We start from the raw sequence: 24,664 nt of genomic DNA, 5'->3' as shown, positions 1-24,664 counted from the left end.
TTATGTGATCAATTTAAAGAAGTCACATGAAGGCAAGATTGTTTAATCCTTTCCTTCATTCAGCACATGTTTACGGCTTACCTCTTGTTTGCAGTAACTAATGCCTTAGTCCTGCAAGACTGATTCTTGTTTTCTTTTCATTATTTCAGAATTTTAATCTGCTTCATTTGTCTTATTTGTATCTTAAATATAGTCTAGAGACTTTTATCTTCTTCCTATCATTATTATTCCATCTATAGAATTTTCTCTGTTTTAGGATGTGTAAAATGTTTAGATAGATGTCACATTTTCTCAGGAATCATCTGATGTCTTCATTGTGCTTTTGGTTTTCCAGGGACTTGATTATCTTTCTATAGACTTGATATCATGTTTTAGAATTTTTTTAATTCAAATACTGCAGGTGAAATCACAAAATGATATTTTATATATAAACCACATACAGTGTATACAAACTACATAATATAAGTTAGAGCAGTTCTGCTAAGCTATAGTTTGAGCATCAGGATTTTTATGATAACTCAATTTTTAAATATTTTTAAAATTTACATGGCAAAATTTTAAAATCTGGAACCTATTTAAACACGTGATTATTCCACTTATTTGCTTCCTTTCCCACAAACTAGATGATTGTTACTCAGAAAAGTATATGGGAAGGTTTATGCTTTGCCTTTTTAATATGGTAGGGCAGAAAACAGACCCAGAAAAATGTCATTAACTAGCTAATAATTCATGAAAAGTCATTTTTCCAAAAATTACAACACTGAGCAAAAGAATAAAATTCAGGGTACAATAATTTGAAAAAATGGTGCCATCTGGAATAGAATATGGCTGAATCTAAACTTCACACTTGATATCAGAATACATTTTGAATGGATTTGAAGTATAAATGTAAGAAATGAAATTGTAGGTATACTTGGAGAAAACATGGAGAATTTATTCTTAATGTCAGAAAAAAATAAGACCTTTTCAATATGACAAAAAACTCAAATCTATAAAGAGTGAACACATGTACATAAATCTAAAGAAATTCTGCATGGCAAAAAGGACCATAAACAAACTCAAGAGACATGGCAAACCAGGGACAACAATTACAGCTCATGGGAAAGAGCAGATTTTCCTGCAAATCAATGAGGAAAAGAACACAAGGTAGAAAAATGGACAAAGGATATGAATATTTTATAAATGGAAATAAAATTTTCTTAAATATTTCTTAAATATGAAAACTCATCCTCCCTTAAAATATGGGAAATGCCCATTAAAATCACACCGAAATACTCATTTCACCTGTCAGATTGAGCAGTGTTAAAAAAGTTTGATTAACACTTTATGAAGAAAGAGGCTCTCCCACTTACTGCTGTGGGAATATAAATTCGTATCAGTTCCATGAAGGGCAGTTGTACCAGTTGTGGTTTTTAGGAACTTCACTTACAGATAAACTCACATGTATATGAAATGGTGCATATACAAGATTTATTTATTAAACACTGTTATGTAACAGGAAAAATTGGAAACAATCTAGATAAGACTAGTCCAATAAAATTATAGAGCTTTCATAGAAAGGAATACCATGCAACCTTAAATAAGAATAAAGTTCTCTATATACAAGTATGGGACAGTCTCCAAGATCTATTCAGTTTTTTTAAAACTAATATGTAGACTAGTGTATAGTATGTGACCATCTGTGTAAAATAGTGAGGAAATAAGAGATATGCATGTATCTGTTTATGAAAAGCATTTCTGGGCGAATCCATAAGAAATTCACAGCATTGACTATTTCTTGGGAGGAAGGCACATGGGTGGCAAGCAAGGGCCAGGGGAGTTTTCCACTTTACAGTCTTGTATCTTTTGAACTTTGAAATGTTTGACTCTCTTATCTGTTCAGAAATAAAATGATAAAGTATATCATTTTTCATTTTCATTTATCATTTCATTTCATGAAAATTTTCATTTTCATACCAGTGAAAGGCAACTTTAAAAATATGTATAATCTGGGATGCCTGGGTGGCTCAGTGGGTTAAAGCCTCTGCCTTCTGCTCGGGTCATGATCCCAGGGTCCTGGGCTCTCCGCTCAGCAGGGAGCCTGCTTCTTCCTCTCTCTCTGCTTGCTGCTCTGCCTACTTGTGATCTCTGTCAAATAAATAAATAATTAAAATAGTAATAAAAATAAAAATATGTATAATCCACATAACATAAAAATTATAGAATCTATGTTAGCAGTTTATAACACTGAGATTCTATTTCTTGAAACAGTTGAAGTTGATGCAGTAGAATGGTTGGTAATCCTGCTGAGAATACATTTTAATGCCAAAGAATTTTTTTTTCTACCCCATACCTCTTGAACTTTAATGTTATTTAAAAATTCCTCTAACTCCTTATTTTAAATGAAATTCCAATTGTGTTAGTGAGGTTATTTTTCAGGAATGTAACCCCCCACGTAGGCATAGGACTATTGCTCAGGCCGCTTAATATAAGCTATAAATCAAGGAAATTACAGGCTGGAGATAAAAATTATCATCCTTCTGAGATAGGAATTTGACTGTAAATCAAATGAAAATAGGTTATCAAGATTATGCTTACCTTTAGAAGAAATAAATTGTTTTAATAAACCCAGGAACTATTAAAACCCCTAAGATCCATAAATACTATGAGTTGTTGCTCACTACGTTTTTGCAATTGAAGGAGGTGTATAACATGGTGGTTGAGAACATGGGCATAGATGTTTGACCAACTTGGACTTGAGTCCCCACGTATGGCCTTAGGCAAGTTACCCGATATCTGTTAGCCCCTATTTATAAAATGGAAATACTGGCTACCTCATGGGCTTGTGACCATGGAATCAAATAGCATTCGTGCGCTCCATCGAGCACAGTGGAGGCATATAAATGGCTGCAGTAGCAACAGCAACAGCCAACCGAGCAGTAAAGGAAGAACCTCCGAAAACCATTGTTTGTACCCCCTGCTCACAGCAGAGGAGTTGCCTTGCGACGGGGAGGAGGTTGCTGGCACTGGAATCCCACATGCAGTGCGGCACGTTCTTAGTCGTGCAGAGTTCTTGATACAGCTCTTTCTAAGCCAGCCCGCGTGGAGCTCCTTTGTCAGTATTAGGTTTGGTTTTTATATATCAGAAATAGAAATTAATAAACGTGCAGTTTAGAAACTTTGGAAAATAGAGCTCAAAAAGGAAAACGAAAACCATCCCTAACTTGTTTCTTAGAATACAGTTGCCAAAGAAGATGTTTGGGCATACTTCTATTCAAAAACTATTCATTGTTTATCTGAAATTCACATTTAACTGGGCATGCTGATTTCTGTTTGCTAAATCTGGCATCTGACTCTAGAAGGATCTAGTGTGTACTGTGGTATCTATGCTATATACTTGGAAATCAGTTTTATCCCTTAACTTTTGTAAGTTTTGTTTTTACATTGGGTCTCAAGACCCAATTATACATGTAAAAACAAAACTTACAAAAGTTTTGTAAGACCCAATTATATGAGATCAAGTATATATTTACTTAACTTTTCTTCACTTTTTTGGTGGTATGACTTCTGTATTTTAATTTTAATCCAGTATTTATTTTGATATGTTTTGTTTTGTTAGATGTAGGTATTAGCTTTCCCCCAACCATTAAATGACACATTTCCCCCAACCACTAAATGGTTAATTACCTGCCCCAACATCATATATTGAAAATCTTTCTTTTTCTACCTGCTTAATTGAATTCAGTGATTTTTCATTATAATAATATGGATTATTACACTTGGTTCTTTTTTCACGTACTGTAATTTATCTCTAGTATTTGTAGATATTTTATTGCATATTTATATTTATTATAATCTTTATTTTAATTTATAAAATGTAATTTCTTTCAGAAAATAATCAGAATATACCTTTTGAATAAATAGGTAAAATATTAGCCTACAAGCATTGTAAAATCAGCCTGTCTAAATTTATGTTCTTTCTGAATCTTGATCTCCTGCATTTAATTTTACTCTTCTAGCCAAATGAAGTTCTGGTTTTGCCTCAAGGATTTCCTTGTAACCTCTATAATCCCCAGGGTTTTCTGATCATACCTCCTAAACATTTCTCAAATCTTTTTATTCATCCTATCTACTATTGGCTGATTTCTTACCATAGCCTCTAGTTCACTTGGACCAATCCATTTTCCAAATAGTTGGCAGAGTGGTCTATTTAAAGCTCCCGTCCGGTCGTTTCTCTCTCCTGTGTGCTGTATCGCCCCAGTCGGTGCTAGTCCGAGGCCATGCCCTTCGTAAACCTCATCAATCCCCGACTGTACTCATTCCCGGGGCTTCCTCTGACGGCGCGCAAAGAGCTCCGCCACCTGCCCTGCCTGCTAGCCTCACCTCTAAGCTGGTCCTCAACTCTCACTTTACCTTCTAGGGATTCTAAACCCTGACGCCCCGCCTTCCCCAGCCCACCCGGTCACACCTGCGCACACACTGTCTGCTGGCGGGTCTGCGCTCTGCTGCCGGAGTTCCGCCGCCGCCCCGCTCCTGGCTGCATCCGACCTGACTGTGTCGGCGACTGCAGCTGCCTGCGTGGTGTCTCTCCCCGTCCGGTCCTTGCTCACAGAAACCTGATCTCACTGTGGAGCAGTCTAGAAGGGGCCAGTGGAAGGAAACGGCACTTCCTCAGTAGGCCTGCTGGAAACTTTCTTAGTCGAACCCTCTCCCTTCCTTCTTGACGTGCAGACCCAGTAGCTAGAGCTGTAGGGTTCTCCTGGACTGCGGAGTGGCTTGGAAAATTACGTGAGGGATACACGTCACTGGTGACACATCGTCACACAGTACAGTAAGCTTTACGGAGAACCTGAAAGCGGAGGCGCCTATGTGGGTCTTCACCTCGCATTCAAGAGCGGGTGGCTTGGCCCAGCAAAACCAGCACGAGCTAACGGTGTTCAGGAGAGCGATGCCACCTCCATACCGCTTTAGGTTTGTCTGCAGAAGCTGCAGGAGCCGCGGAGTGTGTGGCAGTGGCTTCCTGGTCAGGCGACTAACTGCCTCCCCTGAGGAGCTCGCTTTCCATGCCTCTGCTCTGGCCATCCAGGGAGATCTAGTCTTTTCCAAAGAGCCATTTCCGACCCAATGAGCAGACTCTTTGCCAGGCTAACAGCTGGGAAGGAGGGGAGCCTCTGAGTCCTTCCAGAAAATCACAAGGCTACTACCTCCCTTGAAGAGTCGTTCAAATACTAAAGGTGACAGAGCAATATTCTATCAGGAGACCAGAGCCACCATACAAGCCTGCAACACGCACCTCTGACTGCGAGGGACAGAAACGGGGTTTCCTCCTGACTGACTTCTAACTAGCTCCTCTGACATAATGAAAACCTCTCCTCTCCAGGAAGCCTTCTGTGGAGAAGCTGGGTGGGACCCCCGGTTTTATGCTTCCAGATTACTCTGAGTATGATTCTAGCCTCTCCTCGCTCTAGCCTCTCCTCCTAGCAGGATTCCCCGGGGTCAGTGCCGTATGTCACTCCCTCCGGTCGCTCCGGTGTCAGTACGGAATGTCTCAAACACATGGCACGCGGGGAAAGTTTGAATGAAGGAATGAATGAGACTCCTGTTTGTTGGCTTTTTTTCCGAAGCTCACATTGCTGGTTCCAGTCTTCCCCCGGTGGTCCTCCTGCTTTCACTAAATGATCAGAAACACTTGCAAAACACTGAGAATCAGTTACTCCGTAAAGCAAATACTTAATCACAGGACAATAAACTTGAAGCTATTTTATGCCTTTGACTCCATTTAAATTTTTTTCTTGGTCCCCGTTTCGTATGCACCTTGGAGAATGTGCTCTGTTTAGTATCCTAATGTTGCTAAGGCTAATTTCATAATATGCCATTGACATGTGATAACAAGTTCTTCAAAATACAGGATTATACAATGCAAGTTATTTGAAATAAAATACAAGTATCTTTGATGTTTGCTTCTCAATATCAAATATGTTTGGAACTAATATGCAATTTATTTTTTTAAGATTCTTTTTTTTTAAAGATTTTATTTATTTATTGGACAGAGATCACAAGTAGGCAGAGAGGCAGGCAGAGAGAGGAAGGGAAGCAGGCTCCCTGCTGAGCAGAGAGCCCGATGTGGGGCTCGATCCCAGGACCCTGGGATCAGGACCTGAACTGAAGGCAGGCTTAAGTTGGCTTAACAGACTGAGCCACACAGACACTCTAATATACAATTTATTTTGAACCTTTTTAACTGCTAGTAATTTGTTGTCTAGAACTGCTTTGGGCCTTAGCAAAACAAAATGTTCTGTTTGTGATTTGTATGTTGGCTAGTGCCATTCATAAACTAGGTATTTTATTAGTAAATTTCAGTAAACGGTTTTCTCATCTATAAATTCTCAGCTGTAAAAATTGCCATATTATATCCTATTTTTATCTTCCTTATATGCATTTCTCCAGGATAAAATGTTTTTAATTTTACAGACAGTAGCTCTTGATGGAACATTATTTTTAAAATCTGGGGTGATCTCTGGAGGGTCAAGTGATTTAAGATACAAGGCTAGATGCTGGGATGAGAAGGAGATAAAGACCTTAAGAGACAGAAGAACCCAGCTGATCCAGGAATTAAAGGTAAGCCATGCTGTAAAAGTGGTAGAATACTAAATTGGAGAATAATTGTGTTTTTAAATTAATCTGTTGGTAATAAATATTATCATGCCTATACTTTAAAAAATTCAAGTCAAAAATTTCAAGTAAAGCAAAACAATAAAGTTATAGACAATATTTCTTTAACCTGTCCTTATATCTCAGTGATATTTGCTGAACACAGTTAGATACAGAGCCTCTGGAAATTTCCTCTGTCTACGAAATATATGTATTATTTTTCCTATTTGTTTTATGATGTGCTTTTGCTACAAATAGTTTTTGCAACAAGCTTTTTTATTTAACACTATAATATGGACATGCTTTTATCTTTTTTTTTACTATTTTTTTTTATTTTATTTTTTCAGTGTTCCAAGATTTGTTGTTTATGCACCACACCCAGTGCTCCATGCAATACGTGCCCTCCTTAATACCCACCACCAGGCTCACCTATCTTAACATACAGAAAACTATTTATTTTTAGTGAATCCTGGCTGGTATTTCATTGTATAGGTTGTGTTTACTTAACCAGTCTCCAATAATGGATATTTTGGATTTTGCTATTACAAACGAGGTGGCATTAAACATTCTTTAGAAAAGGAGAAAAGCACAGTACCCAGGAGTATCAATTCTGTGGCTGTGCTGCCCGAGTTTGAATCGTGGCTCTGCAACTTACTAGTGGTAGGATCTTGGGCAAGTTACCCAACCTGTTTTCCCACCTACAAAATGGGTATAATAAAAGTACCTTCCTTTTAGGGTTATTTTAAGGATCAAATCACATAATCCAGTTAAAATACTTAAAAACAGTTCCTGGCATGTGGGAGTATTATATAAACATTTGTTGTTATTATGTAAAATATCTTTATTTGTATAAATATGTCTCTAAGATGAATTCCCATATGTGGAATTTCTGGGTATAAGGATATGTACATTTATACTACTGACAGGTGTTGCTAAGTTACCATCAAAAGAACACTGGTAGTATTGTAAGTCCCTGGATTGCAACATGAAATATTAGCAGATATCTCCATCTTTGCCTGGTTAAGAAAATATATGTATGATCCAATTGTTTTAGTATGTATTTCTTAAATTATACCTGAGATTGAACATTTCCGCTTGTAATTGTTTCTTTGTAAATTTTCTTCACACTGCTTATTTCCTGTGCACATTTTTCTATAAGGTTGCCTATTATTTTATTACCCACCCTAAGAATTATTTGTATGAATAAATTAGTTCTTAGTCATATATGATTTTTCTTTGGGTTAATTGAGGTATAATCTATATGCAATAACCGCCACCCATTTTAAGCGTGTGATTCAGTAAGTTTGAACAAATGTATGTAGTCATGTAATTGCCCCCACAGCCACAGAACATTTCCATCATGCCCTGGTTTCTTTGTAGTCAGCCTCCTCCCTGGACCCTGGACTGAGAGCGGGGAAAACAGTAGCACCTCTTTCATCGCTATTGAAAGGGTTAAGTAGTTTAATAAATGTGAACTTGGTAGAACACTGATAAGGGCTCAATAAAAGTGAGATATTGTTTAGAATATCTATGAAACACTTTAAAAACTGATTATATGCTCGTCCATAATTGAAACTTCATTAGCTTTCTAAAAGGTCATCTTGATTATAACTTAATGAAGTTAGAAGTAGTGACTTAAAAATTGTTTGCATAGAAATTAAGAAAGGCACTTGTAGATAGTTTGGGGATCAAAGAAGTAATCAAAAGGCAAATTACAAAGTGTCTCAAACGTGATAAATGGGAAGTCTTAAGACACATATAAGTTACATCAAGAAGAAATACCTTCATTATCAAAGAAGAAAGATGAGACATCAGGACATTTATTACTTTAAGAAATTAGAACAACAAACCACAATAAACAACAGAAACTTACAATGGAATTTTTAAAGTTGAAATTAGAAGACAAACCAAATAGAAAAGGACCAGTGAATCTAAAAGCTGTTCTTTTGAAAGACTAATAATAATAATAAACTCTTTGCAATTCTAATAAAGGAGGAAAAGTGAGAATCAAAAATAGACTAGGCATGAAAAGGCTAAAACAATTTAAAGAGAATCTTATGAGCAAGTAACTATATAATAAAAATAATTAAAAACCTGAAAGGGTTGGGCGCCTGGGTGGCTCAGTGGGTTAAGCCGCTGCCTTCGGCTCAGGTCATGATCTCAGGGTCCTGGGATCGAGTCCCGCATCAGGCTCTCTGCTCAGCAGGGAGCCTGCTTCCTCCTCTCTCTCTCTGCTTGCTTCTCTGCCTACTTGTGATCTCTCTCTGTCAAATAAATAAATAAAATCTAAAGAAAAAAAAAACCTGAAAGGGAAGATTTTCAAAAATACATAATTAAAAATAAAAATATAAAAACAAATATATAAATAAAGATTGACCAAAAACAAATGGAACATTTGAAAAGTTAAGCAATGGCAGGCAGTGGTGTAGTCTGCTGATCCAGTCCCTAAACACAATGTCTTCCTTTCTTTCTGGGCTCTATTAAAGAGTCATAAAAACAAAACAAAGCAACTTGATTTCCCAAGTTTCATTGTAGCTGCCCGTGGCCATGTAACAGTTTTAGAGGTATAAATGAAAGTGTTGGTATTATCTCCTGCATTTTCTTCTTCCTTACTGGAATGCAGTCAGGTGGTCTGGAGATGCAGTAGACATCTTGTACCAAGAGACGGCAAGCATGAGGATAAAACCATTGTTCTAAGAAGTTAAAAGTTAGGGGCGCCTGGGTGGCTCAGTGAGTTAAAGCCTCTGCCATCGGGTCAGGTCATGATCCCAGGGTCCTGGGGTCGAGCCCCACATCGGGCTCTCTGCTCGGCAGGGAGCCTGCTTCCCCCTCTCTCTCTGCCTGCTTCTCTGCCTACTTGTGATCTCTGTCTGTTAAATAAATAAATAAAATCTTTAAAAAAAAAAAGTTACATTTATTGTTGAAGAACTGCATTGCCCTAGACAGCTTTTGCGTGAGAATCGTAAACCCACATTTTTTTTAAAGCCACAGTTAGTCGAGTGACCCACCTTTGAAAAAACACACCAGGAAAACAAAACAGCAGCTATGGAAAATAGTAGAAAATTCAAAATAAAATTATCAAGTGACCCAGTAATTCCAGTTCTGGATATATACTCCAAGGAATTTAAAGCAAGGTCTAGAGGAGATAGGTATACATCATTCACAGTAGACAGACCGTAGAAGCAACCCAAAGTGTGCATCAGTAGATGAGCAGACAAATAAATATGTTCTGTACACAAAATGATATATTCAGCCTTAAGAAGGGAGGACATCCTAACACATGCTCCACAATGGACGAACATTATGCTACATGAAAACAGCCAGTCACAAAAAGACAAGTATGGTGGATTCTACTTCCACGAGGTCCTTAGAGTCATCAGATTCATGGAGACAGAGAGTAGAATGGCGGGTGCCGGGGACTGAGGGGGGAGGAGAATGAAGACTTGTTCGTGGGCACAGGGCTTCAGTTGTGCACGATGAAAAGACTTTTGGCGATGGGCTGCACAACATCAGTGATGCACTTAAGCACTATGCACTGTACGCTTAAAAATGGTAACGATGGTAAATTTTAGGTCGTGTATATTTTACCACTGTTTAAACAAAGATTCTTGGTGCTTCATGGGTTTACAGCTGAGTTCTAATAGAATTCTAATCTTAAGCCATAAACTTGCCAGTTTATTTTATAAAGTTAATATAACTTTAATTACAAATATTATAAAGATACTACAAAAATAAAACTGGAGAATGACTTCCCTTGTGCATGTAAGTGCATAATTCCTAAATTAAGTATCAGTCTAGAGAATTCAGCAATGTAGTAAAAGAAAAATACATCTGCCTAAATACAGATGGATTTGTTCCAAGAAAATAAGGATGTTCTAATATTAACTAATCAGTCAACATAGTTGAAGGCAGGAGAAAATTCATATGATATGTAAAAAGGTATTTGATAAAGTTTAGGAGGTAGTCCTTATTAAAGTGCTAAGTAAAAGAGTAAGATTGGAAATTATTTAAATAAATCACTTTTACCAAAGATCAACAGATGTAATTGCTTAAATGGTGGAATATTAAAACCATTTTATTTATTTACTTTATTTCAAAGATTTATTTGAGAGAGAGAGCATGGGAGTGGGGGGAGGTGCAAAGGGAGAGGGAGAGAGAAGCTCAAGCAGACTTCACGCTGAGCACGGCCTGACGCAGGGCTCCATCCCATGCCCCGAGACCATGGCCTGAGCCAGAATCATGAGTGGGCACTTAACTGACGGAGCTACCCAGGTGCCCCAACATTAAAACCATTTCATGTAAAATCAGGAAGTAGAGATATCTACTGTCCCCATTATTAAATAATGTGGTCTTGAAAGTTATACTAAATACAGTTAGACACAAATAATTTGTATAAATCTTTGAAAGGAGAAATACTAACTTTTTACTGATAAGATTATAGTTTTAAAACTACTAGATTAATAAGCTAATGTGAGGGCTACATAAATAAAACTTTTTTCTCTCAAGAAGCATCTAAAAGAAAATATTCTCATAGGAATAAATGTAAATCTAAAGGCACAGTAACTATTTAGAAAACTAAATCTTAATGAGAAACATAAAACAACAAAGAGGAAAGACTTACTATATTCTTGAGTTAGAAGTCTTCTAATTCATATATTACTAAATACAATTTTAATTAAAATATTATTGAGGATTTTTTAGTTTGCGAAAATGATATTCTGGTTCTTACAAATGAAGAGTTCCCTGAGACTATGAAAAAATTGTATGAAAGAGGATGGTAGAACTTGTCTTACCAGCATACAGAATTCTATTAGAAGCCATTGCAATCAAGCTGTGGTAGTTTTGGAGTAAAAATGGACAGATTAATGGAACAGAATAGGACCTCCAGAAACAGAGTCCACTATATTTGAAGATTCAGTATACAATAAAGACAGTGTTTTAATCTGGTAGGAAAAGGATGGATTATTTAGTAAAAGGTATTTGCTTATCTAGAGATAGTAATATTATACCCCATATTGTAACAAAAGTAAATTCCCGATGAATTAAAAACCTGAATGCAAAAAAAAATTTAAGTAAGGATAAAAGCCACTATATATACATTTTTTTTTAAAGATTTTATTTATTTAACAGACAGAGATCACAGGTAGGCAGAGAAGCAGGCAGAGAGAGGAGGAAGCAGGCTCCCAGCGGAGCAGAGAGCCCGATGTGGGGCTCGATCCCAAGACCCTGGGATCATGACCTGAGCTGAAGGCAGAGGCTTTAACCCACTGAGCCACCCAGGCACCCCTATATATACATTTTTTAAGTTTAAAATGAAGACTAGTTTCTATACCATCCAAGATTTCTCTATAAGTTGACATGAAAAAGGCCTTATGAGAGAACATCTGGGGAAAGGAGAAGATTAGACCGTTTGCAGAAAAGTCCATTGTCTAATCAACATGAGGAAGTGCTCAGTGGAATGGCAAGGGAATACAAATTAAATTCAGATTACTCCACACCTATCCGTAAGGCTTGGGAAAAAATATATAAATGCTGGAGGCGATGTAAAGAAACATGTAGTCATACATTATAGAAACGTGACTTGTTACAGCTTTTAAGAAAGCAGTGGGAAGCAGCTCTTAGACACATGAATACCTTTGACCCATCGATCTCACCCTGAGAAATCTACAGTATGTTGCTGCCCCCTTGTTTGTAATGACAGAAACCTGCAAACAAAGTGATGGCCCTTCATTAAGAAAACAGTTAAATAACGGTACAATCACATCCTGGAATAATACACAGTCGTGTGCAACTGAATGAGAAAAACAGGAGATAGAAAAGCACATTCGGGGCGCCTGGGTGGCTCAGTGGGTTAAAGCCTCTGCCTTTGGCTCAGGTCATGATCTCAGGGTCCTGGGATCGAGCCCTGTATCAGGCTCTCTGCTCAGCGGGGAGCCTGCTTTCCCCCTCTCTCTGCCTGCCTCTCTGCCTACTTGTGATCTCTCTCTATAAAATAATAAATAAAATCTTTAAAAAATAAAAGAAAGAAAAGCACATTCAATAGGATTCTAAATTTGTAAAACACAAGTGAAAAAAACCATACATAGGTGACTGTTACACATGTATTCATGTAAAGACTGGGAGTAAAATACAGAATATACATACACTAGAGTTAATTTGGTTGAGTAATGGGGTGGGTGAAGGAGGAAGGGAATGCTTCCTCTAAATTCATCCACTAAAAGCAAGGCTGATGCCATTTAGGTCACTCGTGTGCCTTGGGTGGAACACACACTTCCCATTCCTCATTTCTCACTCCTGTTTCCTACTAGAAAGTTTAGTCTCGAAGGTGCTGTAGGGCATTGTGGCCCCCCACTCCCATGTAGCTTGTGTAGTTAATTGCCTGTCTCTTATCAGAAGGGGGAAGATGTGGTGTGGGTGACTTATGACACATGGAAGCTCTTTAAAAAGTGAAAGTGCCTTTCTATTGTAAAATGTTCTATTTCTCTCTCTCTTTTTAGGATTTAATGAAGATACTTCGCAAGGAAGCAGATTTGAAACAAATACAGACTCTAGTACAAGGAACTCATACACGACTCAAATACTCCCAAAGTGAACTAGAGATGATTAAAAAGAAGCACCTTGCTGCTTTTTTCCGGGTAATATGGGCTTACAGAAAACTGGGTGGAGATGAGAGCCAAGACAGAGAACTTCAGGAATTACATTTCTATACGCTATAGAAATGTAATTTTTACACTTTACCCCATGATTGAGATTATATTCTAGTTTATTTTTATGGTTGTTAATCTTGACATTCAGCTCTTCCTCCATTTACCTTACCTCAGGGACTCCCTTTAAAAAAAAAAGAAAAAAAAGGTTTTATTCATTGTGAAAGAGAAAGCGCAAGGAGAGGGGAGCAGCCAAGGGAAAGGGAGACGCAGGCTCCCCACTGAGCAGGGAGCCCCATGCGGGGCTCAATCTCAAGACTGTGGGATCATGACCTGAGCCAAAGGCAGACGCTTAACCCACTGAGCCATCCACATATCCCATAGGATTCCCTTTTTGTTCTAAAAGATCTCTTCACATTTGTTTGCTTCATTGTATAAAGGTAAAACAGTTCCATTGAAAAGAATCTTTCTCTTTTGTCATTAGGAACAGTCTCAGCTACAAAGTGAACTACTGAATATTGAGTCTCAGTGTGCCATGCTGAGTGAAGGCATCAAAGAGCGCCAACAAAGAATTGAAGAATTTCAAGAAAAGATAGACAAGGTCCTGAATGCTGTATTTATTACTGATGGACGTGTAAAATACAGTTGTAGACCAGATACCAGACTTAGGGCTTCTTGAGTATACTCTAAAGCAGTTTGATAAGTCCCGAGTTTTACTGGTTTGCCAAATGAGTTTCTCTGTGTCTTTGGAGAACCACTGTTGCCCCCTGGAGAGATAATGACCAGTGTGTAGTTACTCTGCTCTCCAGCCTCTCTTTGCCCATTGTAAGAATTACAGCCTCTTTCTTCTCCCACTGTCCTTACCACCAGAAAGGAAGACCCTTTCTTTCAGATTATCTTTTAAAGTTACTCATTCCCTCAGTAATTATTTCTTGAACATTTGTTATGTATATGGGGTGCTTGGCTCTGATGCAACAAAGATTTGGTCATCTAGCCTCTGCTGATAAAATGACAGGACCTTTCCGACTTAATTCATTCTGCTCTTGATCCTCTCTAATCCTTAGAAAGTTGTCTGTCCCACTGTCACTTAATAACTTCCACCGATTGCTTTGTTCTGCCTTGTATCGCAAGATTTGAAACCACACCTCTGTTGCTCCTTAATCATCTCTTTTCCGGGTTAAGTACTCCTAATGCTTTAATCGTGGATTTAAAACCAGCTCTGGCAGCCAGCCTCTGGGTGCTCTGTTGTTTGTCAATGCCCAGAGCAAAGCTTAATGTCGGACTACTGCCCGGCCTGCGCGGAGTACCATGGCCTCAGCACGTGGAACTGACACCTTCCATAGGTTTGATTATCTAGTTATGTACATTGTAACTTGTCACTGCATCAATCATGTCCCATTCATATTTAATTTATATTCTGAAAGTTATTTTAATATGTCCTGCTGTTTAAAACAGGTCTCTCTTATCCTGTAATTATATATAAATGCAAGGCTTTAAAACTATCAAGGTTAAATGTTGTTTTGTTGGATTTGGCTCATTCTAGAGCTTCCAAATCTTTCTGTCTTAATTCTATGCTCCAGTCCTTTTGGCTTCTATTGCCCGAGACTCTATAGTCATAAACACTCATATCTAAGGAATATTTTACTTATTTATGTAGAATGTTATACTATGGTGTGGCTAATATAAAGAAATGGTGCTGATTTGGTTTCCAACACTTCATAAAGCCAAAAGGGTTAATAAAGCCATTTATGAGCTTTTTTCTTTAGTTTTTAGAGTAAGAAATTTGAAAATAGAGGGTGTAGTTTGAGGAATTAAAGAAAAAAACAAAACAAAACAGTGGCTCCTCAGAGTACAATAATGCTTTTCAGATTAGTTTTTGGCCTAACATAGGAAATTCTTGGTGGGAAAAATTTAGGTTTAAGCATTGTCTGTATGTATACTTTCTTAAAATTAATTATTAAGCCAGTTATTTTGAAATAATTTAAAAGGTAGAAGATGAGATTTTCAAACACTTCTGTGAAGAAATTGGTGTGGAAAATATTCGTGAATTTGAGAAGAAACATGTTAAACAGCAACAAGAAATTGATCAGAAAAGGTATTTTTATTAGAAAATGTTAGTAAGCAACTCACATATATATAAGTGTAACTGCTATTTCTTTTTGTTTAGAGATTTATTTATCCATTTTAGAGAGAAAGAGTGGGGTGGGGACAAGTAGACTCCCTACTGAGTGTGGAACCCAGTGTGGGGTTTGGTCTCATGATCCATGAGATCTTGATCTGAGCCAAAACTGAGCCATCCAGGCTCCCCTGTAACCCTAATTTCTTAATTTAAGGCAATTGCAACTGAGTGAGTCTTTATTTCAGTTCATCAAGAAATAGCTAGTAAACATTCATATTCTTATGAAGAGCTATAATTCTTTTATTCCATAATTTTTTAAAGAGAAAAAGCGTAAGTATACAAAATAAGAGAATGGGGACATAATTACACACATAGCAGTTATTTTTAAAATAGTAAGATAATTTAATTATTTCTCTGTAAATACCCATGTATGTGGATAAAATTGATAATCTTCAAGAAATAACATATTCCCAAGATAGAAAAATATAAGATCAGTTGCCATAAGAGAAGAACATGAAAAGCCTCTTACCCAGCACCCTCTTCCCCAGATTCACCAGGCACATGAGGTCTCACAAAGAATCATCCTAGTAAACATCACTGTTTAAAGTTTACTGAACTAGTAAACTTTAAAGGCACAAGTAACTTCATCATTTAATATTTAAACAAATGTTCAGTATTTAAACTGCTTCATACTATAGAAGAGGAAGAAACATCCTTTTATGAAATGAACATAATATTTAATAATACTGATGCAAAAATCCAAAAAATGTTATGTACACATCCCATAAGAAACTCTAAATCATTCTTATCTATAAATAATGAAATAAAATAAGGTTACCTAGAAACAAACTGCAACAACCCAACAAAACAATACACCATTATCTAGTGTGGACCTCATTCCAGAAATAGAAGGGTGGTTCAATATAAGAAATTATTGCTATAATTTTTACCATATTAATGATCAAAGAAGAAAAATCACACAACTCTAGAGAAGATGAAGTCACTTGACAGAATTCAGCATCCGTTCTTGATTTAAAAATCTTAAATATACTTTAATCTTTTAAAAAAATTTTATTTAAATTCATTTAGCCAACATATAGTACATCATTAATTTCAGCTAGAATACACCTTCTTCTAAATCAGCATCATGTTTTCATGGAGGAACACTAGGAGTGTTCCTAGTAAAGTGAGAAATGAGCAGAATATTCGGCATCACCACTCTTACCTAATGCTCTTCTAGCAATCCCAGTCCATAGAGTTAGACAAGAAATAAGGTATAAACATTTGCAAAGGAGGAAATAAAACTTCCACTATTTGCAGGTTATATGATATATATCTAGAAATTCCTGGAAAACAAATTAGAAACTTTTTTGTTAGAAACAAAGAGAATTCAGTAATATGGCTGGATATTAATATTAACATGAAACTTAAAAATATAAAAGTTAATTTAAAAAGTTTTAGACTTTCTATATAGAAGCTACCAGGGAGACAATTATGTAGGGAGAAAATACCTCAAATATTAAGAGATGAGAAAGGTAAAATACTTAGGAGTAAACTTACTAAATCCAAAAGTACATAAAGAAACCTTCAGGGGTGCCCAGCTGACTCAGTTGGTTGAGCATGCAATGCTTGATTTCGGGGTTGTGAGTTCAAGCCCCAAATTGGGGATAGACTTTACTTAATAAAAGAAATCTAATATTTTAAACAAGACAGAGAAATAATCTTGAATAAAAAGAAAAACATACTAGTTTTTTTATAGGAAGACCCTATAAACAGTTTTATAAAGAAGTTGGTTCACCTTAACTTAATCTCTAATTTACATACCCTCTCAATATATGTGTGGACAAGATTTTTTTTTTTAAACAGATAAGATGATTCTAGAGTTCATATTCTGAACTAGCTAAGAAAAATCTGGGAAAGATAATGAGAAAAGACTAGAACTCCCAGACTTTGAAACATGTGTAAAGTTGGATTAACTAAAATCTTGAGGTGCTTGTTCATAAATGGAGTCTAGAAATACACTCAGATCTCGAAGGGAAATTCGAGTTAATATAAAACTGGCATTTCATATCAGTGGAGAAAAAAATATACTTTCAGCAGTCATGTTGGGATACATGTGTTTGTAACCTGGATAAAAACCTACTTGGATCCCTGTCTCATTCCTTAGACTCAGATTAATGTCAGCTGGATCAAAGATTTCAGTAAATAAATGAAAACATAGGAATACTAGAATGTCATAAGAAAGTTTTTAAAAATAATCTCAGATCAAGGAAGGTATGACATAAATGCTGGAAGCTGTAAAAGAAAAGATAAATGCAAATGTGTAGAAATAACAGGTTCTGCACGGCAATAGCATCACGAAGAAAACTGAGACAAATGACATTCTTGGGGGGAAAATATATGTACACGTGTGTTTAGAGAGCATGAAGAGTGGTTGCCTCTGAGGAGACTGAGAGTGTGGGATAGAGATACTTACTTTTTGTGTATTCTTACATCTTTTTAACTTCATACCACATCCATGTATTATGTTTTTGAATATAATTGCATTGGCATTATGACTATAAATTCTGAATATAAGGGTACAATAGTGACAATGACAAGATTATATTGTAGGTTAGAGGACAGTCCCTTTGCTGGAGATATAGTCATCTTATATTTAAAAGGAGTCAAATCATGCAGAAATAGGAAACAAAGCATTTATGACTGCAGATTATTTAAGGTCTCTATACTGTACTTATCTAGATGATTGGTTTCTTTTGATTGGGTGCTCCTTTTTTTCAGTTTTATCGAGATGAATTGACATACATCACTGTTTAAGGTGTATAGCGTAACGAGTTGACTTACATGTATTGTAAAATGATTACTGCCTAAGTTTTGTTAATATCTATCATCTCCTATAGATATAAAAATCAAATATAATTTTTATTTTTACTTATGTTTTTACTTTTTATTTTAGTTCCAATATAGTTAGCCTACAGTGTTATATTAACTTTAGGTGTATAATATAATGATTATATATATATACATATATATATATATTCAATATAAGCTCATGCTCATCGAGCGTGTTCCAGCATGCTCATCAAGGTGACTACACTCTTACTCTCCTTTGTCGATTTCATACGTCCTCCGCCCTCCTCCCCTTGTGATAACGATTTGTTCTCTATAGTTAAGAATCTGGTTTTCGGTTTGTCTCTTTTTTTTCCTTTGTTCATTTGCTTTGTTTCTTAAATTCCACAGTGGAGTGAAATCATATGGTGTATGTCTTTCTCTGACTGGCCTATTTCATTCAGCTTAATACTCTAGCTCCATCGATGGTGTTGTGAATTGCCAGATTTCATTCTCTTTTATGGCTGAATGATATTCCATTCTGTATATCTATCCCACATCTTCTTTATCCACTCATCACCTGATGGACACTTGGGCTGTTTCCATAGTTTGGCTATTGTAAATAATGCTGCTATAAACATAGCGATGCGTATATCCCTTTGAATTAGTGTTTTCCTGTTCTTTGGGTAAATACCCAGGAGTGTGGTTGCTGAATTATATGATAGTTCTATTTTTAACTTTTTAAAGAACCTCTATTCTGTTTTCCACAGTGGCTGCACCACCAAAAGTGCATAAGGGTTTCCCTTGTTCTAGATCCTTGCCAATACCTGTTGTTTCTTTTGTTTTGATTTTCACCATTCTGACAAGTGTGAGATAATATCTCACTGTTACTTATATTTTCCCGATGATGAGTGATGCTGAGCATCTTTTCATGTGTCTGTTAGCCATCTTTATGTCTTCTTTGGAGAAATGTCTGTTCATGTCTTCTGTCCTTTTATTTTATTATTTTAAGATTTTTTAAATTTATTTGAGAGAGAGTGAGCATGAGCAAGGGGGAGAGTCAGAGGGAGAGGGAGAAGCAGACTCCCCACTGAGCAGGGAGCCCAATGCAGGGCTCAATCCCAGGACCCTGAGAAGGCAGAGGCTTAACCCACTGAACCACCCAGGTGCCCTGGCCCATTTTTTAATTAGATTATTTGATTTGGGGGGCATTGAATAGATATATATATATATATATATATATATAATATATATATATATATTTATTGGATAGATCATTTGCAAATATCCTCTCCCATTCAGTAGGTTGTCCTTCAGTTTTGTTGACCGTTTGTTCCTTTGCTGTACAGAAGGTTTTTTATTTTGATGTCCCAATAGTTTATTTTTGCCTTTGTTTCCCTTGCCTCAAGGGGCCTATCCAGGAAAAAGTTGCTGTGACCAATGTCAGAGACATTACTGCCTGTGCTCTAGTCTAGGATTTTTATGGTTTCATGCCTAACATTTAGGTCCCTAATTCACTTTGAGTTTCTTCTTTGTTTATGGAATAAGAAAATGGCCCTGTTTGAGTCATCGGCATGTAGTCGTCCAGTTTTCCCAACACCATTTGTTGAAGAGACTGTCTTTTTCCTATTGCATATTCATGTCTCCTTTGTTGAAGACTAATTGACAGTACAGTTGTGAGTTTATTTCTGGGCTTTCTGTCCTGTTCTATTGAACTGTGGGTCTGTTTTTATGCCAGTTATGTACTGTTCTAACTACTATAACTTTATAGTATAACCTGAAATCTGGAATTGTGGTACCTCCAGTTTTGTTTTGCTTTCTCAAGATTTCTTTGGCTTTTAGGGGTCTTTTGTAGTTCCATACAAAATTTAGGATTGTTTGTTGTAGTTCTGTGAAAAATGCTATTGATATTTTGGTAAGATTGCATTAAATCTGTGGATTGCTTTGGGTAGCATAGACATTTTGACAGTATTTATTCTTCTAATCCATGAGCATGGAATATTTTTCCATTTCTTGGTGTCTTCTTCAATTTCTTTCATCAGTGTTTTATAATTTTCAGAGTACAGGTTTTTGAGCTCTTTGGTTAAGCTTACTCCTGGATATTTTATTATTTTTGGTGTAATTATAAATGGGATTGTTTTCTTAATTTCTCTTTCTGCTGCTTCCTTATTAGTGTAGAGAAATGCAATGCATTTCTGTAGATTGATTTTGTATCCTGCAACTTTACTGAATTCATTTATCTGTCACTTCTAGTAGTTTTTTATTGGAGTCCTCAAGGTTTTCTATATATAGTATCACGTCCTCTGCAAATAAAGCTTTACTCCTTCATTACCAATTTGGATTTTTCTTATGTCTTTTTCTTATCTGGTTGCTATCACTAGGACTTCCAGTACTATTTTGAATAAAAGTGGTGAGAGTAGACATCCTCGTCTTATTCCTAACCTTAGAGAATAAGCTCTCAGTTTTCCCCCATTGAGCATAATCTTAACTATGGGCTTTTGTTTTTATTTATTAGAGAAATGGGGGCTATGGGTAGAGGGGTGGAGGGAGAGGGAGACAGAGAATCTCAAACAGGCTCCATGCCCAGCATAGAGCCCAACGCGGGACTGGCTCTCCGACCCGAGATAATGATCTAAGCCAAAATTAAGAGTTGAATACTTAACTGACTGAGCCACCCAGGAGCCCCAACTGTGGTTTTCATATAATCAAGTATAATTTTTTTTATTTTTTTAAGAATTTGAGAGAAAGAGAGAGAGCAAGAGAAGGGGCAGAGGGAGAGGGAGAAGCAGACTCCCTGCTGAGTAGGTAGCCTAATGTGGGTCTCAATTTTGGGACTGTGACCTGAGCCGGAGGCAGATGCTTAACCAACTGAGTCACCCAGGCTCCCTCAAGTAGAATTTTTAAATACAAAAGTAGTATGTGCCTCTTGATGAACATAGAGAAAACTTTTTAAAAGATCAGTCATTATCCCATTGTCCAGAAATAAAAACCATCAATATTTTGGCCCATTTCCTTTAATTCTAATTCTCTCATGGTCCATTCATTCATTCAACACCTATTTACTGTAGGCATCCCATGAGCCAGGAACCGTTCTAGGCACTTGAGATTACAGCAGTGAACAAGGAGGGTCAAGACCTTGCCTCTTCTATGTCCTTTGCATTTCCATGTACATTTTAGGATCAGCTCTTCAATTGTTCTTAAAAGTCTGCTGGGATTTTGATTGGGACGGTGTTAAATCCATTAACCAATTTGGGAAGAATTGACATTTTAACAGTATTCATGAACACAGTGTCTGTCTTCACTTAATGTAGATCTTCCTTAATTTCTCTCATTAATGTTCTTTGATGTTCAGTGTACAGGTCTTATATTTTGTTCAGTTTTTTGTAAGTACCTTATATCTTTATGCTATTATTTATAGAATTGTTTGTAATTATCAGTTACAAATAGATGTTCTTAGTATATTGAATTAAGATTGGTATAAGTTTTTTTAGGATTTTATTTATTTATTTATTTATTTAGAGAGAATGGGGTGAGGGACAAGAGGAAAGGAGAGAATCTCGGACTCTGCGCTGAGCACAGAATCCAACATGGGGCTTGATCTCAAGACCTTGAGATCATGACCTGGATTGAAATCAATGCTCAGCTGAGCCACCTGGGCTCCCCTAAACAGGATTAGTTGTTATAAATTGACTTTGTATCCTGTAATTTTGCTGCTCTTTTGTAGATTCCTTAGGATTTTTTACATAGGTGATCATATTTCATTGACAAAAAATTTTATTTCTTCCTTTCCAGTTAGTGCACCTTTTATTTCTTTTTTCTTGCCTTATTGCACTAACTAGGACCTCCAGTACAATGTTGAACAAAAGACGTGGTAGGAGCACACATCCTGACTTTCTTCCAGTCTTAGGGCCACAGCATTCACTCGTTCATGGTTAAGTATGGTTTTAACATTAGGGTACCCTTTAGCAGGTTGAGATAGTTCCTTTTTATTTCTAGTTTGCTGAAATGTTTTAGGAATGAATATTGAATTCTGTAGAATACTTTTTCTGCCATTTTTTGAGTGAGTGCTTGGTTAGGGTTCTGTTGTTACTTATTAATATGGTAAATTATATTGATTGATGTTAAACCAACTTTATATACCTAGGAATAAGCACACTCAGTCATATTTGTATTTTTTATTTTGATTTGCTAAAATCAAATATTTCTGGATTTGATTTGCTAAAATTTCAGTAAGATTTTTGCATCTACATTCATGAGCATACTAATATATAGTTTTGTTTTCTTGCAATATCTTTACCATGTTTTTCTATCAGGGTAATGTGAGACCCATAAAATAAGTCAAGAATTGTTGTCTCCTCTTGTGGTTTCTGGAAGGGTTTTTGTAGAATTTTGTATTATTTCTCTCATAAAAGTTTGGTAAAATTTTCCAGTAAAGCAACTGGGGCCACCCACTTTTCTTTATGGAAGGTTTTTAGTTACAAATTCAGTTCTTTTAGTAGATATAGGGCTGGGGCGCCTGGGTGGCTCAGTCTATTAAGCTTTTGCCTTTGGCTTAGGTCATGATCCCAGGGTCCTGGGATTGAGCCCTGCATTGGGCTCCCTGCTCAGTGAGGAGCCCGTTTCTCCCTCTCCCCCTGACTCTGCTCATGCTTTCTCTTGCTATCTCTCTGTCTCAAATAAATAAATAAAATCTTTTTAAAAAATAGATATAGGGCTATTCATATTCTTTTTCCTTTCTTTTTTTTCTTTTTCTTTTTCTTTTTCTTTTTTTTTTTAGGATCTTATTTATTTATTTGACAGAGAGCAACAGGGAGAGAGGGAACACAAGCAGGGGGAATAGAAAAGGGAGAAGCAGGCTTCCCACCAAGTAGAGAGCCCAGGGCAGGGCTCAGTCCCAGGCACAACCTAAGCTGAAGGCAGGTGCTTAATGACTGACCCACCCAGGTGCCCCCAGGATATCATTTTTCTTGAGTGAGTTTTGGTAGTTTGTGTCTTTCGAGAAACTTTTGTGTTTCATCCAGGTTGTCAACTTTATTAACATAGTTATTAATAATATTTGCTTTCTGGCCTTTTTGATGTCTGTAGGATCTGTACTGGTGTCCTTTCTTTTATTTCTGATATTGGTGATTTGTCTTCTTTCTTTTCTTCTTAATGCCTAGCTGTAAGTGTATTAATTTATTATTAATCCTTTCTAAGAGCAGCTGTTGGTTTCATTGATTTTTTTTTTGTGTGTATGTGTGATTAAAATTTTCTTATACATTTTGTTTCTTTTTTTAATTTATTTTTTATTTATTTTCAGCATAACAGTATTCATTGTTTTTGTACCACACCCAGTGCTCCATGCAATCCATGTCCTCTCTAATACCCACCACCTGGTTCCCCCAACCTCCCACCCCCCCACCATTTAAAACCCCTCAGATTGTTTTTCAGAGTCCATAGTCTCTCATGGTTCACCTCCCCTTCCAATTTCCCCCAACTCTCTTCTCCTAACTCCCCCCATGTCCACCATGCTATTTGTTATGCTCCACAAATAAGTGAAACCATATGATAATTGACTCTGCTTGACTTATTTCACTTGGCCTGATTTTCTCTGTAGTTTGTCTGTTTCTGTGTGGTTGATTTCTGCTCTTACCTTTATTATTTTCTTTCTTCTACTTATTTTGGATTAATTGTTTTCTATTATAAGCATTCTAATTACTTATTTATTTTAAAGATTTTATTTATGTATTTGAGAGAGAGCAAGCATAAGAAGGGGGAGGGGCAAAAGGAGAGAGAGAAGCAATTTCCCCACTGAGCAGGGAGCCTAATGTGGGGCTCAGTCCCAGGACTGTGGGATCACAACCTGAGCTGAAGGCAGATGCTTAACCAACTCAGCCACGCAGACCCCCCTCTGATACAAGAATTTTAAACTATATTTCTTTGTAAATATTGCTTAAGCTGTATCCTACTACTTCTGGTATGTTGTATTTTCATTCCATTCAGAATATTTTCTAATATCCCTTATGATTTCTTTCAGTGACCCATGGGGCATTTAGCAGTGTGTTGTTTAATAGGTACCTGCTGGCGGGTGGAATGTTCTTTGGGTGTCAGTTAAACCAAGTTGGTTGGTATCACTCAAGTACTCTCTATACTTACTGGTCCTCTGGCTAGTTCAGCAAACACTGAGAGGAGTGTTGACATTTCCAAGTATACTTTTGGATCTTTTAGTTTCTTCCAGTTCTGTCAGTTTTTACTTCATGTGTTCTACAGTGTTGTGGTTAGGTCCATACATAATTTGGGAACATTATGTCTTTTTGGTGAATTCATCCCTTCATCACTGTGAAATGCCCCTTTTTAGTCCCTATCATATTCTTTTTTCTGAAGTCTACTTGAACTTTGATAGATTTTCTTTAAAGAACTATGCCTATATATGTTCATTGGGTTTCTCATAAAAATCCTACAG

The 24,664-nt window shown here is 36.7% G+C and overlaps 1 protein-coding gene across 2 annotated transcripts in view; it reads left to right on the top strand.

Annotated features, from left to right (window-relative positions):
• The window catches only part of SMC1B (structural maintenance of chromosomes 1B), a 76,424-nt gene that overhangs the window by 34,593 nt on the left and 17,167 nt on the right, over positions 1-24,664 (top strand). For both annotated transcript variants that reach the window (XM_059187255.1, XM_059187256.1), the window contains exons 12-15: positions 6,451-6,597; positions 13,128-13,265; positions 13,759-13,875; positions 15,263-15,369. In XM_059187255.1, the coding sequence (XP_059043238.1) occupies positions 6,451-6,597; positions 13,128-13,265; positions 13,759-13,875; positions 15,263-15,369 (509 nt within the window). The remainder of the gene's footprint in view (positions 1-6,450; positions 6,598-13,127; positions 13,266-13,758; positions 13,876-15,262; positions 15,370-24,664) is intronic.

This window comes from Mustela lutreola, chromosome 8 (genome assembly GCF_030435805.1).
Source record: "Mustela lutreola isolate mMusLut2 chromosome 8, mMusLut2.pri, whole genome shotgun sequence".
NCBI classification, from domain to species: Eukaryota; Metazoa; Chordata; class Mammalia; order Carnivora; family Mustelidae; genus Mustela; species Mustela lutreola.
The sequence above is the reverse complement of the archived record's forward strand: the minus strand, read 5'-3'. Positions and strand labels throughout refer to the sequence as shown.